This window comes from Musa acuminata, chromosome BXJ1-10 (assembly GCF_036884655.1).
Source record: "Musa acuminata AAA Group cultivar baxijiao chromosome BXJ1-10, Cavendish_Baxijiao_AAA, whole genome shotgun sequence".
Lineage (NCBI taxonomy): Eukaryota > Viridiplantae > Streptophyta > Magnoliopsida > Zingiberales > Musaceae > Musa > Musa acuminata.
Window position 1 is genome coordinate 22,425,682 of NC_088336.1, and position 16,593 is coordinate 22,442,274.

At 39.7% G+C, this 16,593-nt stretch overlaps 1 protein-coding gene and 1 long non-coding RNA gene across 5 annotated transcripts; one reads left to right on the top strand and one right to left on the bottom strand.

Moving 5' to 3' along the window:
• Positions 1–2,769: 2,769 nt before the first annotated feature.
• LOC108951427 (uncharacterized) lies at positions 2,770–7,911 on the bottom strand. Of its 3 annotated transcripts, none has more exons than XM_065086554.1 (9): positions 7,211–7,911; positions 6,522–6,872; positions 5,170–6,400; positions 4,862–5,052; positions 4,696–4,783; positions 4,387–4,440; positions 3,525–3,941; positions 3,381–3,446; positions 2,770–3,271 (listed from the first exon to the last, which is right to left on the bottom strand). In XM_065086554.1, exons 1-3 carry the CDS (start codon positions 7,706–7,708, stop codon positions 5,786–5,788), a joined length of 1,464 nt encoding a protein of 487 aa, XP_064942626.1. In that variant the 5' UTR covers positions 7,709–7,911; the 3' UTR covers positions 2,770–3,271; positions 3,381–3,446; positions 3,525–3,941; positions 4,387–4,440; positions 4,696–4,783; positions 4,862–5,052; positions 5,170–5,785. The 3 variants fall into 3 exon arrangements, with proteins under 3 accessions (XP_064942626.1, XP_064942625.1, XP_064942624.1); XM_065086553.1 differs by having other exon boundaries at positions 3,525–3,661; positions 3,754–3,941; positions 4,862–6,400; XM_065086552.1 differs by having other exon boundaries at positions 4,862–6,400.
• A 367-nt stretch (positions 7,912–8,278) lies between these two features.
• LOC135595528 (uncharacterized) lies at positions 8,279–16,474 on the top strand. Of its 2 annotated transcripts, XR_010480406.1 has the most exons (5): positions 8,279–8,628; positions 14,356–14,460; positions 15,303–15,479; positions 15,552–15,743; positions 15,861–16,474. It is a non-coding gene; the product is annotated as an uncharacterized LOC135595528 (long non-coding RNA). The 2 variants fall into 2 exon arrangements; XR_010480405.1 differs by lacking the exon at positions 14,356–14,460 and having other exon boundaries at positions 8,288–8,628; positions 15,616–15,743; positions 15,861–16,470.
• The last annotated feature ends 119 nt before the right edge of the window (positions 16,475–16,593 follow it).

Genomic DNA, 16,593 nt, shown 5'->3' on the forward strand with positions numbered 1-16,593 from the left:
CTAATAATAGTCTTCCATGTTTTGTAGCTGGAAGAAAACAGGAAGGCTCAGGAGATTGTCTTCCGAGATATGTCACATGACTATCAAGATTTAGTCGATTCGATTGGAGCAAATATGTATTTGGATATTGCAAAGTGTTGGTGCTTTGTGCTCTCTCTTGTAAATCAACCATGTACATGGTCCGAACTTACAACAAGGATCCATCATTTTATGTGGTCCATTTTATTGTCCATTGCAATACAAAGTTAGCTGGTTCTGAAACTAGCAAGGATTTCATTCTTCTTCTCTAAACACAGGTTGATGAATGATGATAAAAGCAATGGCAACTTGTATAGTGCTAGTGTGACATCACCAATGGCAACTTATGAGAATGTAAACATCAACATGTATTAGCCCAAGCTGAAAGTATTTACTCGATGTTAATTGGTTTCATATTTCCTATCCATTTCACAAAATGTAACTTTATAGGATAATTCTGCCTCCTATGCTAAGGAAAACAAAGTAACAAGCACAAAGATTTGCAAGGGGGAAGACTACTAATCTCAGCATCAGCAAAAGTGGTGATGATGTTGCAAAAGCTTATCTCTAACAAGTTTTTTTTCTTTTTTTTCATCTCTAAAAAGTTAAATTCAGTGCATGATGCTCTCAAGGGTCAATAAATATTATTTTCAAGAGTTAAACCCTAATCTCCAAGTCAAGCAATCTTATCCGTTGTATGAAACGAACATAAATATCTTTATTCTTAGCATTTGAATGTCAATCACTAAGTCACTATTGTGGTGTAAACCCATAAGATTTCTAAGACAATTGATGGCTTTACGACATTTCACTTGAAGTAAGAAAGATATACATGATTGGTCCCAATCACCTTAAAAATAATATCTAAGCTCTTTACCATGGAAGAGAGGCTAAGCCATGTTTTATCGTTTAAAACTTATCATTAAGTGCATGAGTTCGTTTAAATGATGGCAAATTGAGGCCCAACCATTCGAGCGAAGTTTAATTATATAACACATCATTTTCTTCATGTTTTGTTGGACTCCCGAAAAGAAGAAAAAGGAAATAATATTTTCATCTTCATATCAAAAGGTCATCGTGAAATTTTCAACCGATATTATCATCATAAATAACTCATTATAACTTCAAACCAAAAATAACAAGTGTGTGTATGGTAACATTATAATAAAATTTTCTTGGTTTACCATTTAGAAAAATTATCATGATTAAATTTGCTTTTTAAATAAAGTATATTACTCCTTAAATGCTTTCTATATGGATGAAAGTTAGGATTAAAACAAGGATTTGCTCACCCTTGTGCTACGTATCCTTGCATGCATGCACGTGTCTTTGCCCATCATTTGATCTCCAATATGACTATGAATTGGTTGACTAATCTCATTATTATTATTGGTTGACTAATCTCATTATTATTATTTTTTAAAGAGGGGAGTGGCCTTCTTGATTACATGCTTTGTTTTGCTCCAATGCTAGAGGCAATTTGTGCTCCGTTGTGATATAGTAATAGATATTCCATATATGTATATATATGATATCTGAATCTCCATATACAATGAATTAGAGAGTGATTTGGACTATAAATTGTGTTCCCAAATTTGAAAGAACCAAGTCTCTATCAATAGTGTTAAGAAGGAATCAAGCCATGAGTCTTGATTCTTTATTTTACTACATGATGGTTTTTGAGGTTTAGAGTTTGATTCCATGTTGCCTCTCGAGAGGCAAGAAAAAGATGAACATAAAATGGTTTTTATGTGCATCGATAAGGCATGAAAAGTATGGTAAAAAAGAGGACAACCCTAAGAATTAAGCTACCTTTCTTCTTTATCTCTGAAGGTAAGCAGAACGCCCATCTATAGTTGTTTGTCTTACTGTAATTTCTCTCATGTTGACAGTCCTCTTTTATGTTTGAGATGGAAAACTAGTCGCCAAATGTTCTTCCAAGACGAGCATCGGATGCTGATCACAAACCTTGTCGATCAGCTCAAAGAGATTCCAAACTTTTCACAAGATTGTTGTGAAACTATGTGAACAAAACAATCACTGTAGCATCAAGTTTTACTTTTTGTTGATTGTGAGCAAATATGTAGTGATGATGAATGCTGCAAAGCCACGGGGATGTGTTTTATACTGTAAATAATTATTTGAATGTTTTCTGAGTTGCGCTAACTCTCATCGCATCGGGTGATGACTGCATTATTAGTCTAAACCCATATTAAGGATTAATGAGCAATGAGGATTGACTTGGGAATCATCAGCAAAACAAATTGATTGGTTTAGATGAATCGATTTGGTCTCTTTTTTGAAAAGTGGAGAAATTTTGTATAAACATTGCACTGTGAGGAGAATTAAAAGACAATAAAGTGCATAATTTTCTTTTAGAAAATTGTAGAGAACATATGGCAAATAATAGATGATTCATATTTATAAAAAGATAACTTTACCCCAACCCCAACCCCAACCCCAACCCCAACCCCAAGAAGTAAGCTACATTTCTTCTCTTTATTCTCCAAGGTAAGTAGAACTCTAATCTATGTTAATGCACTTGAGCATCATTAGCAAAACAAACCTTCAATTCCAAGTTTGCTCATGGATAAAAACTTCAATTCCCTTACAATTATGCTGTCCATTTTCATTGGAATTAGTGCACTATGTTTATTTCTGAACACAGTCTAACAGATGATGATGATGATGATGATGATGATGATGATGATGGATGTTTTGACAAATTATTCATTATTATAAGGTAGATGGCACTAATCTTCTGAGAATAGAGGCATGCACATCAACTTACATTAGCTTAAGATGGGGCTGCAGAAGCAGAGGATGTCTCAGCTTAACAGATATCAGTCACTGTTAGTACTAGAATTTCGATCAGCAGAAGCAATAGCCACCGACACTTTGCAGGGAAAACAGTGCATACATCTTGTCTGTATCTCCTACTTATCTTCCACCTTGCGTTTCCGGTCCATAATCTCGGCATCAACAGAAGTGTGTGTATGGCGTTGAAATTTGTAGACCCTTGACCGGATGAAGCTCACTCTCATCGCAGCACATCAAGGATCTTTTCTAGCTCAGGGAGACTCGCAATCTTCCTCGCACTCGTGTCTACTACCTTCCAACTCCCGATCAACTCAAAAGTTTCAGTTGTTGTCTGATGAACACCCAAATCCTATAAGCTGATCTGCCTCATCGATCTTCAAGAAAACATCAGTGTTGGGTGAGGGACTTGCAGCTTAGTATCCGTAACAGTTCCCTGTCAACATCAAAGTCCAATCAAGAACTCCCCACAAGAACCAAAGAAGAAAGAAAATACAATGACAATGAGACCAACATGGTCGGATCTCAAAGGGAGTTGGTCGCACATTAATTTGCTACTGTATGTCCCAGGATAAAGACGAGCATTCCCATCAGTGTCAATTTCTTCAACACTGTCAAACGAACAAATCTTAGCTTCTCTTTTTTTGGCTTTAATTTGGTTGCAGTGATCTGCACAAATAGTTGAGTACCTCAATACATTGCAGGACTGTATACTTTGTTCGATGGAGGGTAAACTTTATCTGCCTACATTGTTTTCCTGTGTCATTCATTTTGTGCAACTGTGGGAGGACGAAGCACATGGGGATATAGGTGGCAATATTAATGCCTGTCAAAGATGGCTGAAAGTTACTGAATCAGTGTGATATGTCAGTAGCTACAAAATGCTAATAGGCTGATACCACGCTACCAATTATATACATTTTAACTGGTACTTGGGCACTTGGGCATAACCATTGTTTTCTTCTTCTTCTGTAGTTTTTCCTTTTTGGGTTTTCCAGTACATGCTTGGTGAATGTAACTTTGACTCCTTGGAAGACTAAAAGATGGGTACTCGCTTGTGTCAGTATGATCATGGGACTGGCATGAGCTCAAAAGAATCAAAATACCTGCAAATTCAACAATAAGAAAGAAAGAAATTAAACTTGAGAGGAATATGCATGTGAAGGCTGCAGGTTAATGCATACAATATGGGAGGCATAAACCTTGTGTGGCCTACATGTTTAATGCAGCTAAAAAGACAAGCATTGTTTGATAGTAACAGTTGTTGTCTACACATACTAAGGCTGTTACTTTAAGATGTAAAAAGAATAAAAGTAATCAATTTATAGAGTCATTGGAAAACAAAATGCTCATTGGTTTATGTGAGTCTTATCAAATCTGAAGCAAATGATTCCTGTCAATTTGGATTCAAGCAGAAAACATCCTTCATAATTGTGTCCGGGTCCCATCTATCTAATAAACAAGTTAAGCTTGATTGAGGGCAAGGCCAATCAGTAACTCCCACATCAATCTGTAATGCTTGATTCAGACAGTATTGAACACATATCAGACCTGAATATTGCAGAATTTTGTGTAGACCCACTGATTAGGAGATAAAAGAATCAGCTGCACCATAATAAATACCAAATTAGATATAATAGCTAAATTTCACAGAGGTAATGTAAAAAAACTAGACAGTTCATGTGTTAAGATCCATATTACTATTGTTAATAATGTCCTCTACATTGATCTTGTTATAGAATGCTGACGAAATTGTGCATCTTTGTCATCAAGTTCACATCTTTGATGCAATATGTTATTTTCCTTAATTACAATCCTCTTTCTGGTCATCAATGATATTATTTCTGGGAGAAGTTTCACCTTGAAGCATCAAGAAGTGCAAGATCCCCCCAGTGGAACAAATATGAGGCATCTCATATGGTCAGATTAGGGAGGAGATGGACAGCATCTGCAGAGGTAGTGAACATATCAGATTCACCCAAAGATCTGGGTGAAAAATAACAAGGCAATGAATGAGATGGGATACCACATGGCCTTGAGATCCTCATGTCCTTGATGCAATGATGCTTTTTTACATTACCCTGGCCCAAGGCAAAGCACAAGGTTCTGGGTCTTGGTCAACAAAGGTAAATAAAGACTGGTAAATGCCACCATTCCCAAGGCACCATCTGGACATGACCTGTGGACCTCTTTTCCAGTGACCAACACTCTCAGGTGCTGTCCCACAACAAGAGAAAGATTAGACCATCAGAGAGAAGGATGATCAAAGCATGAGACACAAGGCCTGGAAATTAGAGATCAATATAAATTACACACAAAGGTAAAGAGACTTACATGTAATTGAAGTTGATTTATGAGCTAATTAAAACTTCTCCCAGTAGATCTAGCAGAAGCACACAACCCTAGAAGATCTCTGAATACAATTGACAAGGAGTTCTAGTATCTGTGGAGAACTACATAACATCTATAGATTTGAATTACTCGACCAATAATTAAACTATAATTTGAAGGTGGGCCAGTCCTTGCATGATCATCCTGAAGATTGAAGAGATTTAAGACAGAAAAGTTCAAGCCTTAAATATCTCAAATTTGAAAGCAGATCTGGACACTGGAATTCCAAAATCCAAGTCAGTATCAGAATCAAAAAGCAGAAAGGCATAATAGCGACAATGTAGTTGAACCTGAGAATATAGGAAGAAAGCATCTCTCCCAATTCAATCTTACCAATCCTAAGACACTTACTGCAATCAGAGTATAAGTATTCAGCCAGGCCGATGAGAATTAAGACCTGTGAACAATTATGCTCTTATATACATAGGACATCCCCTATTACCAAGCCTCTCAGTGCTACCTAAAATTTGCATCAAATAACTTATACTTTGTTGTAAGCGCAAGAAAATGTGGTGATATGAACAATAGCATCAGCGCCTTGTTCATGGCCCTAACACTACTAAACTTTGACCCTCCAAATGATCTTATCACTCGCATCTCGTGGCTTCCCAACAGCTGCAACCTTTCTCTGGTGTGCAATACCGGTCTTCCCTCTATTCCCACGAGGAAGCTCACAAGTTTCACTGACTGAACCGCAGCTTATGTCAGCAGGAGGAATGAAGCAGTCCATGGAGAGGCCGGGGACATTAAAGACCACTTCCTCAATCTTCCACTCCTCCTCCATCCTAGTTTTAGTATGGCTCATTGCCGTCTCATCGAACCTGAAGAGAGTGACATCGGAACGACCCGAATGGGCAACCATTATACCTTCAACGGGGCGGTAGTCGCGGAGGAAGGAGTTAATGGTGGTCTCCCAGTACACTGCATCACCTCCGGCATTGGCTTGGATTCTAGTCACGTGTGAATCTTCCATGTGGACGAGAAGCCCGGTCCGCTGACTGAAGCAGCCGAACAAGACGTGCCGAATGATCTCTGCAGGACCTTCACTCCGAGCTTTCAGCGTCTGTGGGTCGGCACAGAGCTTGAGAATGAAGCAATCCTCCCCATTGACTTTCTTTTCCCCGATACAACGTGCATTGGCAAACATGCTTGCTGTGGTCAATGGATCAAGACCCTACTTGCAAAATTGCCTCAGAATTAATCGAAAGATAGCGTCTTTCTCGAGCAATTCCAGAATTACTAGACGATGTGAGACGTAAGCGCATCCAATGTTATAAATTGAAGTGTTCCTGTACCTGGAGGGCACGGCGGAGGGGCCGAACGGGGCCTTTGGCGGCATGGGCGCCGAGCCAGGGGGTGTGACGCCATACGACCTTGCCATTGGAGCCGGCGTGGACCTTGCTGCCGCCGACGGCGAGCTCCACGTACCACATTCCTGGGGCCATCTGCCAGAGGACGAAGCCACCAGACTCGGGGGAGTGCGATGAGCTGCCACGGTTCTTCACGATTTTAGTCGCTGTCTCGAACTCGGACGCTGCCATTCTCAACTTCCCCATGGCGTAGGCGTTGTGGATGGATCTCTGGAGCTTCAGACCCCCCGAGGCCGCCGTGTACTGCTGCAGTATGTACTGAGCCGACGAGACTTCCTAAAAAGAAGTATAGGCGACAATAAACTGAGTCCAAAAGGAACAGATGCATCGATGTCGAATGAAATGCATAAACATGCCATTTCGGAACTACAGACGTCATAGACACATGCGGGTGGGTTATACATTTGTAGCTTTTCTTCCAAAAATGTTGAATTTGGTATCAACGAACGAGGAAAGAAATCCAGGGATCGGAGAGCACCAAACTGAAAACCCCATTAATGTTCTGATATAGCGGAGTACCAAAAAGAAGTAGATTTTGCCCAGGAACGGAAGAATGGAGCCGAAAGAGCGATGTAAACAGAGTAAAGGAGGAAGAAAAAGAAGGCGAAGCTTACAATGGGAGCATCCTTGATGGTGAGGTGAGGCAGAAGGTCGGCAGAGTTGACATGAACGGGGGCGAGCGGCGCACCCATGACTCCGAGAAGGAGGCGGAGGTCGGAGCGGCGGAACGAGGTGGACGCGCTAACGGCGGCGGAAGGCAAATACGTGACGGAGGGGGCCCGTGACAGCTGGTCCCGCACCCAGCGGCCCCACCCTTCCTTCCTCTGGCCGCCACCGACGTCTCCGTCGCCTCCATCGTCGGGGCCCTCCATGAGGGGGGCAAGGGTCTCCCGAAAGCTCACGGACCTCGCAACCAGCACGGCAGCGTCCGGGGCCAGCGTCAGCGACGAGTGGCGACCATGAGCCTTCCTCCGCCGCGGCTGGAGCATCGCTGCGGCCTCCGCCACCGGTGATTGGCCCCTCCCCGAGCTCCTCTCCCGCAACCGTGCAGGAGACAACCCCCGTACCACTTCCTCCTTCAGAGCCGAGAAGAAACCCTGCTCCTTCTCCATGGACTTACCTGCGAAGCTTGGTCTGCAGAATGAACTTAAAAGCGCAATTTGTAGGCGCAACTACGGCCGAGAAGCCGTTGTTCGTCGAGGATTTTGAGGGGCTGGAATGTTGTACAACTTCTCCAGGGATTTGCAAAGAAGAATAGAGATCTAAGCGGACAAAAGAGAGGGCGGGAGGGAGAGACGAGCGAGGAGGGAAGAGCGACCGGTACAACTGCAGTACTTGGGTGGGAAGGAGAAGAACGAAGGGAACATAAACGAGAAAAAATAATAAATAATAATAAAATAAAAAAAGCAGGGTGGGATTGGAAACATGGGATGAGCTGCGAGGTTAATTTGATCTTCTGCCGACAACACACGGTGGGGGATGGGCCCCACCCGCTGTTTAAGTTGCCGAACCGATTTGTATGCTGCTCTTGCACTGACCATTGCAGACGACCGGAAGCTGGGTTAATCCTACGGCTAAGGATGCGCTGCAGGGGACGTGTAACTGAAATCATCGAATTCTCTTGTCGACTTTGGGATTCCAAGATCGCTTTTCTTTTTACACGTGACCGCGCGAGCATCGTAGGGATTCGAAGCGTGAGTTCGACTTGGGCTGGTTTGGGATGGGGTTGACCGACCCGATCTGAAGCCCCACCCACCACGGAAGGGAAAATGAGAAACACCACCATGCAAGCTCCGCCGCTGTCTCCCTGTACGAGAGCCGGAAGTAGAATGACAAGGGCTTGGCTATGGTCTCATGCCTCTCCGCCACTGCCGCTTCCCGTCTCAATTGCACTTCTTCCCTTCAGTTCCAGAACAGCAAGGATCCAATACCGAGTAGTAGAAGGAATCGCGAAAAGCGCCTCGTTTGGACGTCCCCTCCAACTTTAACTTCCATTCGGATGTCAAAGATTCCAGCTTTTCATGGATACGAGGTCCATTTCAGGTTTTGAGTTTTCGTGATAGAAGTTCAATCTCTGTTTATTTCCGATTGAGAAAAGTTCATGATTATTTCCCTTTTTTTGGTGGAACCCAAGGGAAACAGACCACTCGATTATCGCATCGAGTTGTCGGGGGGTGGGGGGGGGTTGTGCGGGGGCGGGGGGATGGGGTGGGAGCGCGGGGCGGGAATGTGTTTTGGGGGTGGTAGAATCAGCTTCTCCGGTGACACCATTTACCTCACCATTTCATCGGATGGCATTCTTTTGCCCGGGAAGGGTTCGCATTAAATGTAAAGAAAATAACTCCCACTAAAATGAAAATTATAAGTTACTAGGTATAATCAGCATGTAATCATCGTGGAGATCTTCTGTTATTCTCGTCTTGATGAAATTTGGGTATAATTAAGCCGGATAGCTCAAGGCATCTCCGGTTTCTGGTTTTGTAATGTCGAAATTCTTAGCATTAGTGGCTGACTCCAGAACTTAAGGTATACTCTCCTATTTAGTTTTCTTTTGCTCTTTCCTTGATTTATGATTATCACTTGTGAAATATGCCACACTGTAATATGCCTTTCTTACTTGTGCAATTCCAGAATGTTAATACATTGATCCTTACAAACCTCTGAATAGTCAAATCCAATTCAACAAATCACACAGTCACTAGTCACTCTTGTGCAATTCCAGGAGGTTGATGTTTTAGACTCATCTTGTTTGTGTTTGAATGTGAAATGTCGTCACCTGGCACCTCAATCTTCATCCGTACTCCATAGTCCACAGTAAGATGTGGGTTGACTTAGAACATTTATGTTTCTAATGTTTTATTTATGATGCAGAAAAAATATTTTAAAATTATTTGGTTTGCAAGACGCATATTTTTATATTAAACTGATATTTTTTTATTGATATGTGAGATTAGTGAAGCATAACAGATGAAATAATATAAAAGAGAAGGAAACTTTATAGCCTACTGCAAAATGTGACCTTTTCATGTGACATTCTTTGATAGAAAATAAAGAGAAATAAAAGAGGGGCTTGTTTAAGGTTATTAAATGGTTAAGGTAGTGGAGAAGCAAATATGATCTCTAAGATGATATGAGGACCTAAAACTCCTTATGGGAAATGACTAGATGCTCCTGCTAGGGATCTCAAGTTTTTGTGCGAGAACTGCAGAATACAATTTTTGCCAGCACCAAAAATCTTAAGGAGATCCAACATACAGTGTGATTCTTATTTTAGTTCTTAAGTGTGATGCATGGAACAACAAATAATTTATTTTCTTTAGGGACTAAAGGCTATGATTAGTGTTACCATGTTTTAATCTTTAGTTAACATATTATGTGCAAAGTGCAATGCCTTATTCTTTTTTCCTTCATGAAATTTGTGTTCTCATATATGTTTTCTTTCATGGGCATGAGCTCATTTTTTGGGCTATTTGATTTTGAAATGTATTTGTGTTACATGGACTCTAACATTCAGACTTAGAAATCATGTCAGATACATATTCACTTGACAATGATTCAAAGGCTTATAGAACTCTTTAATTTTACCATTTCAATATCTAAAGGCTTTAGAACTATAACAATTGGTTCTTTTTATGTTTGTAAGGCTTAATGTTCAAAAAGCAGCCATAGTTATGTGAAAGATCAAGGTCTATCTTGGTGCTCATGACATATGTGGCTGCATATGTGTTCAACTAAAAATTTAAGATAATATTTAATTAAGTATATATAAAGAATTATACAATCAAATATAAAGTATTAATAGGTAAACATATGATAAGGCCAAATTAGAAAATATTATGCTATGACATTGACATTCACTTAAGAATCGATTAAAATGATGAATTATAGGAAATGAGTAAAAGTATAAATTATGAATATCATCTAATTATGGATCACTTATAACATTAGCCAAAAATTATAGTATTAACCAAAATGATACTTATTAGGTGGAAATGTAAACCACATATGTGATTTCATTTTCATACTTATACCAACCTCACATTCATGATAGGTTTCACATTATAACAATAATGCCACATACCCTTATGTGAGGCATTCATATAACCACAAAGGTATATGGAGTTGTGTCTACTGCTAGATAGACCACATTTTGGAATATTGTTCAGTGGCTTAGGCTTCTGTTGCACTTCCAGTATTTGATTTTTCACAAAATTGCAACATAAGTATTATGATTTTTTTTTTCTTCTCCTGTTTGTTTCCATATATCTTTTCTCTTCTCCTTGCCAAGTAGAACATTTGGACCCCCATCCATATCATATTATTGTTCCTCTGTCCTTTCAACACTGTGTATAAGAAGAAGCTTTAACATACCTGCCCCAAAGATGAAAATTAAAGGGTGGATTTGGGTGCAGCTCAGAAGCAGAACAGAAACATGGTAGTTTCCTTCAGAAGCTTAAAAAATTTTCAAACACTAGAAGTAGATTAAATGCTGGTTCATAACCAAACCAAGATGCATTTACCATTACAAATGTACTTGTAGAGGGATCAGATTGTCAAGACTTGAGCAATCAATCACCTTACTATGCTCTGAGCGTGATGGATGAAAGGAGAAGCTAACCATCAAGGGAGTGATGGAATCGAGATGCTAGAGAGGGTGACTCCAATGGAGAAGAAGTTTAGGTGAGTTAAACATAGGGATTTAAATCTCAAAATAATATCAATTCAGATAACCTCTTGGACCAATACGGTACCAGTATACTGATCTCTGTCACTGATATCATTGAATAGAAAATAAAAAATGAATACTATTCTACCGGTATTAAACTATATGTTTCGACACATGGTTGAACCAATAAATACTGGTCTGTATCAACTGGTATAGTTGAGATTTAAAACCTTAGCTAAAGCCTCTCTCTTTTTCTTTCTTTTATTTATTTTTCCCTTTTTTTTCTTTTTTCACTTCTTGTTCCCTTTCTGTCTTCTCTTTTTTCTTAGCTTCCTCCGGTACCCTTGTGTCAGCATAATAGCTTATCGTGTTGTGCTAATGGCACAAACTTGCTAGCCTTTAGCTGAGACTTGCCATGCAATATAAGGATCTTTCTGTAATGGTCTTAAATCACCGTATTCAGTGATAAAACTGCATATGTTTGATCCACCCCTGACCTGACAATTATGGAAGCAAAAGTCTTGTCTGACTGTCTGCCCTTATTAGTCATATTTAATGTTCGTATGCTGGCTTTGACACAGGTTTTTGTTTTGCATTTGGTGTTAATTTGGTAGGAACCTACAAGGTAGATGGAATTCCAGATGCCAAAAGTCAGTGCTCTTTCACATTTTTTCTATTCGTTGCAAGTATACATGTGAAATTGGATAATATGATCTAGCTTTTCCTGCTATCCTTCAGTGCTGATTTGGTTGTGTGTCAATCACGTTCTTGCTCGGGTCAAAAATTGAAGTAGAGAAAGGTGCCTTTTCTCATTAAGACATGGACAGAGAGGAAGCATATGGTGAGAGTATTAATGATATAATTTTTCCTTTGTTTCTACCTAGTAATTGAAAGAACTACTTGAGGCTGCTAGTAGAATGAAGTCATGAACACAACTAGAAGTATGCTTTCCGGTGCTGCTATCAGACACAGATCAGTAGGATTTCACACTTATCTGTAAACAATCTGACCTGTTGCATTTACTAAATTATGCAAATTTTTTGGCTGAAAACCAGAAGTTCACTAAAATGTGTAAAAATGATATTAATTGTTTTGATTGTTGAACAACAACATAATATTCTTGTTCTTGAACTGCAAACCATTACTATTAACAATAAGATTTGTGTATATTATACATTCCTTTCCCTTTGTGCTGCTAATTTCAGAGTTCTTTTGTGTGACTCTTGCATGAGATAACCTTGATTTATACCAGTATTGCAAGACTCAATTCCTAGTATATAACATCAGAGTTGAACTCAGAGAGAACTTAAGGAGGATATGAAATTGTTTTTTACTGATCAAAACGAGTTTAATAATGAAAGCCACATTCTCTGATGCCATTGGTGGGTTTGAAATATAACACGTGGTAGCAACCAATAAGCACTATATTCAGCAAAAGGACGACACCTAACACTTTCTGTTGCATCATGATATCTAATGTTTGACTTGGAAATCAAGTATAAATGACAAGATGATACCCAAACAACTTAGTTTTTCATAATTGATTCAGGAGGAAATCTGAGCTGAACAGAAGTACAATTACCTGTTCTGGAGATGGCATGTTACGGTTTAACTTACTAAAGCCTGAGACTCAAGTCAAGCTTTTGTTGTTCCAGTGGTTGATTTGTAGGTTGAGAATCCCTTTGAAAGCTTCCTGGCCACTTTGTATTTCTAACTTCATCAAGTGCAAAGGGTAACCTTGTCTCTTGGATGTCAGAGATATTGTGATAACATCTTGCCACTGTAGACATACCTCTCTCTGGATGCTGCTCATGAACAATTGAATGAGAACGAACCATAAGAGATTTGAGAGAAGGTGCATAGAGGGGAAATCCCATATTTTGTGACTGGTGAGACCTCCTAGTGGCACCTCTCTCTCTCTTGTGTGCATTTTGATGACCCCCCAAGGCCTGTGAGCTGAAGAATTTTCTCTTGCAGAAGTTGCATGAGAACATCTTGCGGCTTGGAGTTGACTGCAAACTAGAAGAGCTTTCATCAGTTGATGTGGTTCTCCCACCAAGCGTCAGATTCAGCCATGCTTGACGATCTTCAATTAAAATTTCTTTGCCATCAGAATCAATTGTTTGTTGCCTTGGCTTCTGATTTCTTGCTTCCTCCTCTTCCATTTCTCCCTTTTCCAATCTGGAAGTACGTCAATTAGTGTTGAAGAGGAAAAAGTTATGAGAGGTTACAGAAGCAAAGGGATCGAAAGTCGTACATCCCTTGTCGGGATTGTGTTGGTTTTCCTTTAAAGAAACAGAATGTGGTCAGAAGTGGGAATAATTGTAAGGGGGAATGCTTATCAGTTGGAACAGAAGTGGCACTGGAGTGACCCACGTTTGGTGTTTTTAAAGTGGCAAAGTTTGTTTTTGTTTACTGTTGTCAAGGTCAATTTTTTAGACTCCATCTTTTTCCTTACCAGTTCATGTCCACTTTACATGATTCTCTTCTGTGAAAGTATAATACTAGGTTGTCAGTCCAACGGCAACTCTATCCATTGACATATCATAATTTGTTTCTCCATTTTTCTATGCTGAAAATATTTTGAATGACTTGTAATCCATTATCTTTATGAGAAGTTGTTTGGAAGAGTGTTGCATTAAAGAATGGTTCCCTTCAGTTAGTGGAAGATAAAAAAGATTTATTCATAATGTATCTTTTGATCCTCCAACATCCTCCAATAAGCTTATCAATAACATGCATAGTATACATCCACTTCTTGAATGATCCATGGCCAGAAAATTACAATTTGAAGTCTCTTTATCATCAATTATTCCCTGCAGAGTTTACTTCACTTGGGTAAATTTTGTGCTGTGTTGTTTATCTGAAGCTATGGTCTTATACCATGAAAATGATGCTGAACTTGGAATTTCATTTTAGTGAATTCTGTCAAGCATGAGAACAGGCTCAATAGCACACAATATACTTCAAATTGTGAATAAATTCTTATGTGAAAGCTACCCTATAGCTCATCTAAAATTTCTCTTTTTCTAGTTGTAGCTGTGGATGTGTGCCTTTCAGAAATGGTTATTTCATTCCATGGCTACATTACAGGTTTTCATGAAAGCATTGAGCTGAGTGGAGATGCCATTACATTGCTATCATTGTTTATTTTGCATCTTAAGGTCCACCAATAATTGCAATAAAGCTTAGTCAGAGGTGAGTGCTGCATTTAATGTTAATTTGTTATTTCTTAGTGGAATATTTGGATGGAGGAGTTCCAATGGAAGTTGCTTGCACTTCTGGGAGTGGAGGATGTTCAAAGAGAAGTACTTTAGGGACCACTTGTTCACTGCAAGTCGTGTTGTTTTAGTGGCATATCACTGTTAAGAGGACAATGGGGGACTCAATTCCCCTGAAAGGCCAAGCATATATGTTCCTTTCTGCTCTGTGATGATGCAAGCCTTGACGATGCTATTTTCTTGTGGTAGAATAGTTATGGTATTGGCTGATGAGTCAGAGAGTCTGATCCATACAGATTAAAGAAAGAGCTTCTATTTCACAATTTTTTTGCCACATGCATGCAGGAGAAATGGACAATGGCCATGCTATATTACAGGTTTTAGGTCACATATTAGTCATGGATATAATCACATCCATTCAGTAGTTCCTATAATACCCGGCCAGGTGATAATCTATGACTATGATACCAAGAAATCAATCTTAGGCTACAGGCTTTCTGGTGCACACAATAGGATAATTGGTCTCTGATATTTTCTGTCATTGGAAAAATTACGTTGGTCGATATTTGATAAAATTGACCACAGATGTCTGATACACCGCAATATTTGATTTTATTAAGAGGTTTTACCAGGTAATTTTGAATGTCATTTCGTATAAATGTTCTTCTGTGATGAATGTATGAATGTTTATGATATTTATTGATTGTCAATATTATGCTATCTCTTCTATCTTCTCTTTTTGTTTGCAAATTTTTCGCACATTGCAGCATAAATTTCTGTCGAGATGGGACCACATTATAATTTGGCAAGTGGTTTCAGGTGAAAGAAAGGAAGTGGTTCTAAAGACAGATTTTTTGAGTTCTAGCGCCCAAATGGATGCGTGAGGGGTAGGATGTGGCCACCAGCTAAAAAGTGGCAATGCCATTGGTGGTTTCTGGCTTTCTGCCATCACCAAGCTACAGGGAAAGGAAGTGTTATGCGCCCATTATCTTTCAGGTGAAGTTCAATAATGAGTCTTTTTAGTTGCATTCCTTCCAAGTGTTTGATGTGGTCCTCCTCACATGGAAGAATATTGGAGGAGTTGAGGCTGTCAGCAAGTGACCAGAGAACAAATCATAACCATTTCTTTCAGGCTTCAGCTCTCCTGATTCTTGCCCTGCCCAAGCCCGCTGTTTCACCAAGAAGGCCTCTATGAGTTGGGGAGTGCTGCTCATGAACAAAAGCCAAGATAGATTTTCCAACTCCAAGATTGACAGGAAGGTGAAACATTCTGTACATGACTTCTACTGAACTCTTCCTTTTACTTGTCAGCTGTAATCTACAGAACTCGAGGTTTGTCGATCTTTGATGCAAACTTGGTTCTTTCCTGTTGGCTAGGGTTATTCAAGTGCTGCTGAATCCACTGGATATGGAATTTAACCCTATGGGCAGACTAATTTCACCAGATCCAACAAAAGCACAATGATGGTGCCAACTTGGAGGATAATGTGGTGCAGGACCACCTGATCCTAGTCAGAGATAAGTACAGATCAAAAGAATCTCAAAGGTGGATCATTTGATGATTTTGTTCTCCCCCATCAATGTCTAAGTGAAAGAAACAAGCGCACAACCAGTCTCGAGATGGAATTATTGCCATGCAAATCTGCTTGTTGCAACAACCACCGTTGAATCCCTGCTGACAAATTCATCTCATTGGTGCTTTTGCAAATGTGATGGTGAGGTTTCACCTCTGTCATCCAAATGAACATGAGATCGCATGGCCTTTTCTCCATCACCAATAAGACGGACATCTAAAGTTCGCATGGGGAACAGAGTTTCTTGTTGAAGTATTGGAATGAAATCGCTCCTGTACTCGATGAGACCTCTGTAAAGTTACATCCAATTGACATTTGCAGGGATATATGGAACTCAATTCGGATAGTATTTGCTACAACAAACACATAGTGCCAAACTGAAAGCTTTCTTGTTAATCTATTCTGAGAAAGACATGGGCGTGCCATTATGTTTGTAAACATGTGCATCGATGCAATGATTTATTCACAACAATGATCCTAATCTTAGGAGTTGGGGATCCACTAAAATACATTAGTCGATCAACCTACCCGAGAAC

Excerpts from the sequence above, each read along its gene's own strand:
- LOC108951427 (XM_065086554.1), bottom strand. The coding sequence starts at position 7,708 with ATGGAGAAGGAGCAGGGTTTCTTCTCGGCTCTGAAGGAGGAAGTGGTA. Across the intron at positions 6,873-7,210 it reads CCATCAAGGATGCTCCCATT|GAAGTCTCGTCGGCTCAGTA; the intron begins GTAAGCTTCGCC and ends ACTTCTTTTTAG. Across the intron at positions 6,401-6,521 it reads CCCTCCGCCGTGCCCTCCAG|GGTCTTGATCCATTGACCAC; the intron begins GTACAGGAACAC and ends TTTTGCAAGTAG.